The 13239-nt window shown below is 38.4% G+C and overlaps 1 protein-coding gene across 4 annotated transcripts in view; it reads right to left on the bottom strand.

Moving 5' to 3' along the window:
* The window catches only part of SEC24C (SEC24 homolog C, COPII coat complex component), a 38577-nt gene that overhangs the window by 16981 nt on the left and 8357 nt on the right, over positions 1 to 13239 (bottom strand). For 2 of the 4 annotated variants that reach the window (XM_039553506.1, XM_039553507.1), the window contains exons 3-10: positions 10814 to 10897; positions 8240 to 8381; positions 7134 to 7312; positions 5456 to 5905; positions 4060 to 4190; positions 2799 to 2867; positions 956 to 1067; positions 27 to 154 (exon numbers count right to left, since the gene is read on the bottom strand). In XM_039553506.1, the coding sequence (XP_039409440.1) occupies positions 27 to 154; positions 956 to 1067; positions 2799 to 2867; positions 4060 to 4190; positions 5456 to 5905; positions 7134 to 7312; positions 8240 to 8381; positions 10814 to 10897 (1295 nt within the window). The remainder of the gene's footprint in view (positions 1 to 26; positions 155 to 955; positions 1068 to 2798; positions 2868 to 4059; positions 4191 to 5455; positions 5906 to 7133; positions 7313 to 8239; positions 8382 to 10813; positions 10898 to 13239) is intronic. The other 2 variants (XM_039553508.1, XM_039553509.1) reach the window with 2 other exon arrangements.

Below are 13239 nucleotides of genomic sequence, written 5' to 3'. Positions count from 1 at the left end.
CACACAACTCTACACACGGTTCTCACCTCTTCCGGTGGCAGAGTAGCCAGCGGCTTTATGATGGCAGCCAGGGGAACTTGGGATTGTTTGGCCATGTCAGAGGTGCAGGGAATATTGTAAGACGTGCATCTGATGTAGCGGGGGCTTGCATTACCTGGGGAACAAATAAAAAAACCCATAAATTTCAGAGCAAATTAAATTTATATTCAAGAACAGAAACAAAAATACCTTAAGTTGTGTTGTTAAGCCACGGACACTAAGAGCTTACCTAAACATTCAGGTTCAATCTATGGAAAACTTGAATTCCAAATAAAATACCTCTTCATGATTAACTACATAAAATAAAAGACCTTAAAATAAATGAACTTGACTCCCGGTCAACCTAAACCTATTAAAAGGCATTTCTGTTTCACTGTATTCACAGACTAAAATATAATGTAGACAGAAAACTCTACTCAAAACATTTCTACTATTCTGTTTTGTAATTTTGGCTGAAGAGTAAAATACTTAATCACAGAATCAGATTCTGAAGTTTTTTCCAGAACTTTAAAACTCAAAGTGTCAGAGATTAAAAGATGAAACATCTTTTCTCTATGGAGCTCTCAGACCAACTTACATCCCTCTTAATTTTAAAAAATACAGTTGTCAGTCCAATTCTAACAATGTTGCTAGTAGATTTCAGTTCTTAAAGTGTATTTTATAAAGTTCTAAAGAAGAGGCTTCATTTGCTGCTTTCTGATATCTCTGCTAATGCTGGTCCTAGGTATCTGCCTTGGAAAACATTTTTTACCTGCAAGTTGGTTATTAGCTACCACACAATCAGGATAATCTAAACTGACATCAAATCAACAGAGCACCTGAAACTAAGCCTCTTTCCTTTAAAGATATGGTTCTGTCACTGACTCTTTGGGATTTGTGTTTTGTTTGTTTGTTTAGGAAAAGAAAAATAGTTTACCTTGATCCTTGACCAAGAAATTTGTAGTTACAAGAGGTGGGACCTGCCCTCTCACTCCAGTGACAAATGGTTCTGACCCACGGTTATTTCTGTCATCTTCAATCACTTGAATCTGTGATGGAAAACACCATGCTATTATTTGGAGGCTTGATTTCCAAGTACTGCAAAATAAAAAATCTCTAACACAGTGAAAAGGGGACCTGAGGCAAACATTACTATCTCTAAAAATAAGAAGAGCAAGTAAATTTTGTCAAGCAGTCACCTCTCAGTTTGATTTTAAATAGTACTTAATGACTAACAATAAATTACAAGCTGCAAATAGTATATTTTCCCCAAGTGTTCTTAGTTGCAGCATATTTTGTGTTTTAAAGTCTGATCTGAACTCATAAAAGCCAAACTCAGATCAAGAAAGGAATTTTTGGTAGTATTCCCCTGTATGGTTCTAGTCAAATAGAATTGTAAGCTTCTATAATCCTCAAGCTGAAGTTCTAGAGGCAACCTGGCTTTTTCTTTCTCTTATGTTCCCACTGTTTTCATAGTATGCCTTTACTTCTAACCACTTCAACTCTGGCCTAAAGACATATGGCTTGCAAGCTCAGGTGGAAATCTTCATTACTTTGTGGTGCTCAAGGGTTTGCAATTTGAATTCTGGGAACGTGGAAATTGAAATTTCAATAGACTTGTCAATGAATCAAACTTCAAAGCCTATAAAAATCTTAAATTTCTTAGTATTTCAAATTCTTTACAACTGCAAATTTGCTTAAGATCATGGAAATGTATTGAATAGTTTTGCTTTACTAAAATATCCACTGACATTTGTACTCGTACACAGTTCAAACTACATTTCCACAGTGGTAACTGGATGAAAGAATTAAAGCTAGAAACCATTCTTCTACTCTTATTTGCCATCAAACACACCTGCCTTTGCCTAAATTCTGAAATGCAGAAGTTTGCATGGCAGAACTTCCACTCTCTCACTACAGATTGCAAGCTGCCAAGCAGAGAGCCTCCCATAGCTTCAGACAATGACTACTCTAGAATAAATCTAGTTCCGTTCAAAGGTCTACAGGCTGACTGATGTTGATCTCACCACTGGTACCTGTTAAATGATAAACTGTGACTACATGAAGAAGAAGTGACAAAGGGTAACAAAAAGCCAAAAGTTGTTTTTTTTCTTCTTCCAATCCAAAAGGTAGCTGCTTTTTTCTTTCTTTCTTTAGGTAAGATTCTCCAACATAAACATTAAATTTTCAAATTCAAAATTTAATGGTTATGCATGAGCACAGATAATGAGAGAATGTTTATAGCTCCCCATGCCTCATACCAAACTACTAAAAGATTTGTATCAGGAATTAACATTAAAAAAACTCCCATTCATCTGCAATTTTAGAACTCCAGAGCACTGGCCCAGTACTGGTATATCAACAATAACAGTAAGCAAATTCTGATCAAAACACGGTAGAAAACACGGCTACAACAGCTCATGCTGTGTGCATGCTGACATGAGACACACGTTGTATGGACAATTATACTACTAGCTTACACTGAAAATGCCAGTGGGAATCTGATGAAGGCAATATCCTAAAGATCAAAGAAAGTGAAGGGGAGACATTCTTCATGATCTGTTTCTGAAAACTGCTTTCTATTGTGCCACCATTCATCACAGAAGATTTTAACAACCTCATGTGGTGTAATGTTACTCATTTTCATCAGGCAAGCAGAAGACAGCAAGGAAAGGGTAAAAGATTAATGATGGAGGGTTAGCAAGGTGAAGTTCAGGTTTCAGGCATGCACAGATGGTCACCAACAAACAGACTACAATTGACATATATACAGCACTTACTGGACTAGGAATTGCATCTGGGTCTATTCTGTGTCTGGGTTTCTGCTGGGGTGGCAGCTCATTTAGTTGCTTTTTTTTTTTTAATAAGAAATAAGAGCGCCACAAAAAAAAAAAAAAAAAAGAAAGAAAAGAGAATAATAAACCAAAAGTAACAGTGTTACTTCTTTCTACCCAAACCTGTAGCACTGGAATTAGATACATTTAGATACTGTTTCATGCAACAGGACACATCAGCTTCTGCAGCATACATTGATTCCAAAACCAGTCTTGCTGGGATATTTGGCTTGGCTCTGGACACGTTGCTAATGGAGGCAGTGGCTCACCTGCTGCTCATTTTGGTTAGAAACTGGGGATTTTTATGCTCTAAGAACATGCTAACATGAAGGCAACTGACACAAGCCATTTGAGATTTCATTTAGTGGAAGAGAAGAGAGGCAGACAAGCAATTAAAGACTTACATTCTATGAAAAAAACACAGTAGTAAGCTTTACATAAACCTGGAATCTAAACAGGTAATCTTTTTTAAATACAAGTACCTTCTGAATAACATCAGTTCGGATCTAAGATATAACTCAAGACTACATTCTCTTCATAGTTTTGAAGTACAGAAACAGCAGCAGTGAAAGGAACAGCACAGTAGACTAGTGGCAATAAGACCACAAGGCTTAGTATTACTCATCGTTGCTAACCATTAGATACAACTGCTCATCCTGTCTCAGAACCTCCATTCTAAAAGACAATCCCAGTTTGAGAAGCTGTTCATATTTGACTGACGTAGCACCATGACTTCACGACCCAAAAAAAACCAAACCAGCTTTTTGACAGATTATAGGAAAAGCACTACAATCACCTCCTACTAACCATACTTTAAACATGGATCATACAGTTCAGAGATTGTCACCTCAAAACCTGAAATCAATTCACCTTGGAAAGTCATTATGCAAGACTCCAAAAATGGAGAAACAAGTTTAATCAGAGCCCTCAAGGATTCTCAAAAGATAACACAGTACAGAAAAAGACTTGAGGAATTAGAGCAGTGATTTCCATATGCAGTGCCTTCCTTTAGTCACCAAGAAAAATACTGCCTCTGGGCTTATTCATCACGAAAGACTGAAGGTGGATAGAAGAGAAAAACGTAAGCAGGAAAACAGACTGATATTCCTTGGAATGAGAAACCTGTTTTCAGCTTTGGTCTTTGTCATTCTGTTTTATGCAAAGACACCATGGAAGAGTTGACACTGGTAAGAACAAGTAAGCTTACAGGGCTGGGAATGGAATCTGGATCCAAGCGTTTTGGTGGAGGTGGTGGTCCAGGCGGACTTCCATAATTTGGTGCTCCTGGATAGGCTCCTCCATAGTTTGGCTGGGGACCCCTCACCTGTCCAAAGGAACCTTAACAAGAAAAGAACATCAGAATCAAACAGCAGCTTAATATTAGGCATTTCCTCATTTGGCACTTCCCACATTTCCTGCCATCATTAAAAAAAAAAAAACCCTCCAGAAAAATAAAGTCATGTGCTTTTCAATTAATTACGATTAAACATATTTATCACAGTGTTTCAGCTTAGACTGGTACGTCTCTATCGACAATCCAATAAACTGATAGATACAATCCTCAAAACTAGACTTAAGGAAACAGGTTTTTAGGCTATTAGCTCTACCTCAGCCCAAACCAGCACATTACTGTAACTATTTTTAGAGTTTGTAATTGTTCATTACAATGCACATTAAGATCATGCACTATGAACATTTACCTGCAGAACTGTCTAACAGAAAGTGCACACAGAACAGCCAAATAAGCCAGTGGATGATCCCTAATTCTTTAAATTAAAGAACTGCAAGGAGTTCCCCAGGGCAGTTTTGGCTCGTCTGAAATTACAGTAATAGGCTAATGTGTGATTTTCGCTTTTGTTTTGTAACTACCTCAAGCTATTTCATATTATTTTAGACAATTCCAGTCACTTACAGAGTAAGGGAATGATTTAACCCATTAGTATTTTTACAGTTCATAGGAATTTGAACAGATATTTTTAAGCAATTTACCTGTCCAGCTGTGCAAAGCTACACTATTACTTTATCCCAGCTATCTGTGTTATTGATTAAAAACCAGTGAAAACTGGTTTGAATACAGAAAGCTTAACTGGTCTTACTTTTAAGTACATTTAAGATGTGTAAGCTTCTACAAGGGAGAAAAATACGGTTATGCAAATTAAAGGAGAAAACACACAACTCCTTTTTCAATGTTTAACAACTCCTCCCATACACATTGCATATGCACAGTAGCCACAAATTTAAGAAGTATAAAATAAGGCTTTTCGGTATTTCTGATGTCTATTTTTGAACAGGTGAGGTTTCAGACATCAAATTAGAGTCCATAATAAAATTTTGATCACAAATTCTGGTAGTATTATGGCACTAATTGCTAAACACTTTTTTGCCCAAGTAAGCTAGAATTCCTTTAGTTAATCTTATTAACACCTGTATTATAAAATATCTTAGAATGACACATGATATTATCTTAGACATGAGCACAGGGAAACAAAATGGAAGCTCTGATGTGCAGCCAGGAGCCCACAAGTGACAACCCGAAATCTAGTTCTCAGTTTGCAGCATACAAAGAACACGTAACTTAAAATTCCTATACCAAGAATACTCACCATTCTGCTGCATTTGGTATCCTGGCTGAGGAGGATGAGTGGGAGGAGATGGTCCATGGAGACCACCCATGGGAGGCCCAGGGTGCAGCCCTGCCATAGTTGATGGAGGTGGTGGTGAGGATACATGATTAGGCTGGGATGATGGTGGTCCAGCAACTGTCTGCCCAGGCAGTGGTGGGCCTGGCATGGCAGGTGGCCTTGGAGCACCTGTGGTAGGAGGGTAAGAGGAAGGTCCAACCCCTGTAGAAGGGGGAGGTGGGGCAAAACCAGGAACTTGAGTAGGTAGGCGCTGAGTTGATACTGTCTGACCAGGAAACGGAGGCTGTGCCAAAGGAAGACCCTGAGACACACTGGTAGGAGGGGGTCCTTGGCTCGTACTATAAGGTGTGTAGAGACCAGATCCTGTTGCACTAAAGCTTCCTGAGACTGGGGGAACTGATGTTGGGGGACCTGGTAAGAAAAAAAAAGATATAACATCATTTTCTCCTATCCTCAAGACAATTAAGACGCAAGAAAAACCCATTTGCTCCACATCACCTGAGTAAGTCTACCACTTTCTCATCTTCAGGTGAACTTACCAGTACCAGCAGAGACAAATCCTAAGTAACCATCCTCCTAGATTGATCAGAGAGCTGAAACTCTTTCAGGGGACCTGAAACTTGATAGTTCTTTCATTGCCTTCTCTAAGTCTGAGCTGCTTATTTTACATAATCAGAATACATTTCAAGATTCAAGGCCAGTAAAAAAGGGCAAAGCCAGGAATAAGCAAAACATGAACCACCACAAGTCTATCCATGAATTTCTTGAACTAAGTTTCTATCTTAAACCTCACACTCAGTTGGAGCCTGTATATCAATAATGGTTTTGAGCTTTGTGGTTTTAATAGCATGAAACTAGCAGCTCTGTACTCTTTCTGAGAATAATTTTTAACAAACACATTGCCAAAAGGCCAAGGAAATCTGCATCCCCTACCTACTTGTAATTTTCCTATAAAATCTGACTTATGAGATGCTTGTTAAAAAGTACTTTAGCAAAGCAATTTTTAAATAGTCAGACCAGCTTACACATAATAAGGACAAAACGCTAGTCTCCAATTTAAAAAGCCCTCGAATCTACAGCAGTGAGACTGTAGAACTAATACCATAGAAAAAAGTATCTAAATTCAGTTTCTACTGTAAATTCAGTTTCTACTGTAAATTCAGTTTCTACTGTTTAAGTAAGCTTTTTCTTGACTTCCAGCAGAACCCTTCACACAATCATTCAGAGTATTTTCAGCCCTTTGTGGTTTACAGTTACGAGGCCCTTTTTCCTTTCTTTTTTTTTTTTTTACTGGGCTGCTGCACAACAGTGGCAAGACATGTAGACTCTCCAACAGACAACTTTGGGGTAGACCATTTTGTGTTTCTCAAGATTCACCTAGTTGAGGATCAATGTTGTTATCCTCCTTTGCTTTTCATGTCCAGCAGTGCCAGCACTGTCCCCTACAATAGTCTCAATTCTATTTTCCCCAATTATGACCTTTTTAGTTAAGAAAAGTACTGTTTACAATGGCAGATGTCAACACTCAGAGAACTCCCATAACCATATGGTAATGAATCACTGACAAGAAAAAATCTTTTATGAAATTACTAGCAAAAATAAAAATCAATAGCATATTTCTGTAGTCAGGAAACCTTACCATAGCCCAGTCCAGCTGGGGGAGGAGCAGAGGCTGCAGTGCTGCCAATTGTCATCCCTGCCATGTGATTGCTGAGTTGCTGCACACTGGCTGCGGGGGGCCCATATTGCTGGAACGTAGATGTCTGGCTGACAGGCGTGGGTGCTGAGCCTGGCAGAAACGGCTGAGAAGCAGGTGGCCTGAGAGGGAAGATGACAAACTTAACTGATTCTTCATTATAGAAGTTACAATTCCCTGCGCCTTTTAAAATTGTTCTACCACATAAATACTACCTGGGTCTCATATATTTACATGAAACACTGTAGCTCAGTTTTGGAAAAATAATTACATATCCTGCATGGATCTGAATCCTTTTCACCCCCCCAAAAAAATCCTACCAGCTCTTAAAATACAAATGCTATGTTTTTGTTAATTCCATCTCAGTTATCGCAACAAATCAGTCTATAGGGTGAGCAACAGTAAGGCCTGCATGGCTATGTAAGAATGCTCTGCCACCCAAAAGACTTGAACCCTCTGGGACTATTGCCACTTTCACCACAGAGGTCATGGCAGTATCTTTCTGGAAAAGATGCTGAAGAGCCTTAGATGACAGTAACTCAGGGATCCATAAAGGACAGAAGAGAACCCAGAATCAATATGAAGACATTACCCAGTAAAGACAGCCACGTGGTCCAGAGATAATTTCACACTGCCAAGGAACAAATACTACAGTTGTGTGGATGCAATTGGTTTAAGACAAGACAGACCACGGGACAAATACTACAGTTGTGTGGACGCAATTGGTTTAAGACAAGACAGACCACGGGCATCAGATTTTTTTTAGGGGAAAATGACTACCACAAAGAATGTCTTAAGAGGAGAAGAGGTTTTCATCAGTCATTGACATCTGCTCATATCCTTCCGCAAGTTTTTTATCTCCATATATACTCACTAACAAATACCCCTGTGGCAAAATGTTTCTCCAAAACAATAACAAAGCAATGAAGAAAGTCAATGTCTACCACAAAACCCAAAAGTATTTAGTTTGACTTAGATCTAAAAAGTCTAGACCTAGCACAGGTCTACCAAGGCAGGATTTTGTTATAATTCACTCTTCTCATATGCACCTCTGCATCGGGGCTGCTGAGGCTGGAATCCCATTCTGCACATCTCCATGTTCAAACTGACTGTATGCCAGGTGGCCAGAAGGATGAGATGCTCCAGAGGTTGGAGGGGGAGCTCCAGATGTTGGTGCGGCTCTTAAGGAACCTACAAACATAAGGGAAAAAAAAATTAAAATATCACAAATTATAAAAACAAGGGCTTGAACCAACTACCATGAAAAATTCAAGTGCAGAATTGCTGTAACAATACTCCAAGAGCAACAAATAAGTTATGCACAAATAATTTTAGTCAGTGTCACTAGTTACTATCTCCACATAGATCAAGCAGAAAATATGTGCTGTGGAGGGTCTTCAAAAGACAACTTCACCTTTTATGAAGAAAAGAAAATTACCTTGTCAGTAAGATACCGAATCCTTTCCCCTCCAAGACCAATTATTTTTTTCTAAACCAAGAAGAGTATTCAATGTAATCTGGTGTTCATTACAGTCAGTTTTCCCTATCTCAAAGGTAAGCAGGCTATGCAAGCAGATTCAGTTTTCAAAAACTACATTATTTACTGCATTTATATATAACATTATGGGGGCCACCACAGACTGTTCTTTCCAGCCTCTCAGGGTTGAGACACAAATACTTTCCCATCTTTCAGACTGAGCTCGTTCAGTCACAGCCTAAACATATTTGCCTCAGAAACCAGTCTTTCCACAGACCACAAAATGTTGGATACAATACCAGCAGACAAACTGCAGTTTTTACTTCCAAAAAAGAGAATATAAACTTCTCTTTTAATAATACTATATTAACAATGCTGGTAATTAGAACAACTGTATGACCATGCCTGTTAACCACAAGGGAACCTATTTCATGTATGGGGTATCATTAAGTACAGATGGCTAAAACTGCCCCATGAGACCAGGGCCACACACACACACACACACACTGTTGTGTCACTCTGACAGTGACCCGCATGGCAAATTTCAAAGGGATTCTGAAACCTTCTTGTGAGGAACCATTACAAAATAGGAAATAAGGGGAGCCATTTCTCAATTCTATAGTGTAATTTATACCCTAAAGCATGAGGTTTCAACTCATACATTTTATCTTAGCTGCTACATCCAATTCTTAGCAAACCTGGGGATGTAAAGTCAAGGAAGGAATTAACTAGACCTTGTATGAATAACTGATAATTTCTTGGGGTTTTTTCTTTATTACTAAACCTCCTGCTGCTCTTCATTTTTAAACAGGATTTAATCACTCCTAGAGACATTTATTATTTTTATATATTTTAATCTCATTAATCTTGTCTTTTCTAAACTACTGTTACAGCACCTTCATCTTACTGTTCCTCTGGCTAAGCACTTCCTGATCTCTAACTATTCGTAGGGTATTTCTTTTGTGATACCTGCCATCTACTTTGTACTTTCTTTCCTCTGATAGTACATGTAAATTGTTTGGCCTTCTTATCTTTTGTCTTTGAAGGCATATTTAATCCAGTTCCTGGAGGGATCCTACACACATTTTTTATATATATTAAGTCAAATTCCTCCACCCCCAAATTTAACAGGCATACCATTTGACAAATATTGTTTACTTCAGAAAAAGCTTTGGAAGTATTTTTTTTCTAGTTCTTATCACAAGTATACTTCTGGAACCCCAACCACAGACTGCTCAAATGGTCACTGAATAAGAAATCACTAGAACAGGTATAGGTATCTAGTGGTTTATTACCCTAATATTCATTTTTCTTGACAAATCCTCAAGTTCCCCTTCCAACATCTTTGAGATGTTCCTACTTATTAAAGACTTCAAAATGGAGGTAACTGACAGCAAAATGGGAAATGCCTATGATTTTCCTCAAAGCCCTGAGGTGGGCTTTGGTGGTCTTCTGACACCCTAATCTTCAAAAAAAATTGACACCACTAAAAATAGTTCTTCCAAAATACCACTAGTTAGAAAAAAGGTAAAGTACAATATGGTTTCTTGCAGCATTTCTAATTCTTACATTTTGATTGCTAGTTGTGAAAAGACGTTTCCTATTTCAAGTCACAACTTTCGGAAAAGTAATTATTCCTAGCATGTATTTCGATTCTAAGTATAGCCAAGAAAGTCAAAAACTTGTTTTTTCCCTTAAACGAAAGCACAAGCTACACAAATCTCATGACTTCCAGTAACAATCTCCTGGTGGTTTGAGGAGATTTTTCACTTCTTTTCAATGCTATCCCTTCAAACCTCACTTTCCCTCTCAAGTGTGAGACCCAGTTCTTTTAAACTAAGGGTTGTACCTGACAGAACCTGAATGAGCCAATTCAGGTTTTGAAATCAGACTTCAGAAAACATTAGTCACAAGTCAAGTATTATCTATGAATCAGCATGCATAAGGGATTTCTACTAGGGTTATTTCTTCATATCCTATTTATGCTTTTGGAATGCTGCCTACAAATAGATTAGGAAATGCCCCACCCACCTCTGCCTAAACAATCAGGTACCCAACCTTTGAGATAGGTATCCATATTAAAGGCGAACTTGGCACAGAAGCAGTGACACAGCACAAACACTCCCACAGAAAGAACACCATTTACCTATGAAATTAGGTGCAAGAGAAGTGTCAGAGTTGAGAGATACAGGAGAACCCTTCGAAGGAAACCCCAAGGAAGGAAAGTAACCTGGAAAGACAGAATACACCAGTAAATCAAGCCTGAGAGAAAGCACTGAGAAACAGCCTTTCCAATGCTGAGAACAGCCTGCAGTCCAGAAAATACCATATACACAAAATTCATGTCATCTACCACCTTGTTCCTTAAGCTACACTTCCTCTCTTCTACCATGCATAACATATTACAAATATAGTCTTTACACTAACACAAATGTTAACAGTTTCATAAACTAAGCCTAATGTAAAATGATCCTGTCACAGACTAATTGTTAATGGTATTCAGATAATTGTGTTTGCATTTTAACCACATGACCTCATCTGAAGGAAACCAATAGACTGACTAAAGGACCAGGACAAAATTGTTCTGGTTTTTTCACTATTCTCGTAACAAGAAGCGACTATTTTCAGCTAGCATCACAGCACTCCACTTCTGGTCCCCAGAAAGATTATCATCACTGCCACAGCATTCCCATGATTCCATTTAGTTAGAGTCAGGGTTTGCCACATAAATCAGATGCAAAACTCTCCCTGACTAAGGATGGCACTGGCTCCCAACATTTCTTCACTCAGTCCTCCAAGCAATTTTACTGTTATTTTAAAAATAAATCCCTAAGACAACTATTTTGAGATTACAGAATAACACTGGCCGTTTTCCTTTTACCCCTCAGTGTTTCCTAAATTCCTGCCTCTGAAATTAATTCTCTCTCCTCTACATTATGCAGCTACAACAGGTCTTGCCACAAAGACTTGCAGTAAACATTATGTGTGGTGGTAGAAAGGATAACTGTCACTATGTTTACTATCACCTGTCTGCTGTTTCTCATACTGTGTTGCTCATTTTACTCCCTCTTCCACAGGGATTTCATACTCAGCAGCCACTGACAGGTCAACCTCTGGCTGTTGTGCTAGTGCTCTGAATTTTACATTACTTTCTTCTAAAGATAGGAATCCTAAACAGCAGGTCCAAAATGCACAGCCTGACAACTGAGATTTCCTTAATACAGTCTACTAAGTCCAGGAATGATGGGCTCAGAAAAAAAGATGGAAAAAAATTCCCCCAAACTGTGGATGGCCTTTGCCTGATAATAACAATAAAGTACATGAGACACCACCTGAGTAGTGCAAAACACTTTTGTTGTTCAAATGAGACCAGCTTGTTGCCCTCAGTGTCACATCACCTTTCAATCATTACTGGCACAAAATCTGCATTTTTAATCTGCACAAGTGTATATGAATGTTTTCAAGGTATCTAGGTATGTCATTACTGAGCTGTCATGAACCACACTTAATTTTGGAACCACTGTTCCAAAATTAAAAAAGGCAAACCAGAAATAATCCAGAAGAAAAAAGTTAATTCCCTTAAAAAGAGATGCTTGTCAGGCTTGTAAAGTCTGAAAATTCTTGAAGTAACTGATAGGAGATGCTCATCAGTTTCTTTTCACAAACACCCTAATCACTCTTCACACTGCTAACAGCCAAAACCTCTTTTATATAAATAGCTGCACTGATGCAACTTTTCCAAATCTGTGGTAATTTTTCTTCTTCTTGAATCCCCTTCTCTCCCTCACTAAAGCAAGTACAATTTCTCCCCATTCCTTCCATTGGACAGAAAACACAAGCTAGTCAATGGCTACAGCGAGCAGTCAAAAAGAGTGCTCAGTGGCTGAGCTCTGCCTCTGTTTTCCCGGGAAGCAGGGTTTCTTTCCTCCACTTCGAGATGATTTTCATTACTTTTATAGAATTCAAACCCTTTGTGAAATTAATTCAAAATTCTCAGAAAGTGCTGTTAGAAGAGATTTATTGAAAGCATGGGAGGAAGAGGATTAAGGAAAGAAAAGGAAGATGAAGCAACTGAATAACCCATTCTTTACCACACCACACTCAACTCTTTTACTCCGCTACTCTACTAACTCTACACAAAAATCCAACAGTGCAATTATTCAGCACCCAAATTTCAGTCCCCCATTTCTGTTCATTTCAAGACAACTAGAGGCACTTTGGTTGTTCTATCCTCATTGAATCTGGGTTAAAATTCAAGAAGTTGCAAAAGACTGAAGATGTACTTGCAGGGGGAATAGTACGGAGACGATTAGCATGACCAGCATAGTCCTACTTACCTTAGAACACCCATCTGAAACCTAAACAAGTATTTTTAAGTTCATGTTGTGCTAATTTCAGCAAAACTGAATTCATCCCTGCGATCTGAAAAGGCAGACATACTTGTATTCAAAGCTATAGTTATTTTCTACTCTACATTTCACATGTTAAAGTCACTATTGATTTCCCAAAGCATTTCAGGTACTTGAAAACCAAGACTCACAAAGTTCTTTATAAAAGTCAGCCTTCCTTTTG

This window comes from Corvus cornix, chromosome 6 (genome assembly GCF_000738735.6).
Source record: "Corvus cornix cornix isolate S_Up_H32 chromosome 6, ASM73873v5, whole genome shotgun sequence".
NCBI lineage: Eukaryota > Metazoa > Chordata > Aves > Passeriformes > Corvidae > Corvus > Corvus cornix.
The sequence above is the reverse complement of the archived record's forward strand: the minus strand, read 5'-3'. Positions and strand labels throughout refer to the sequence as shown.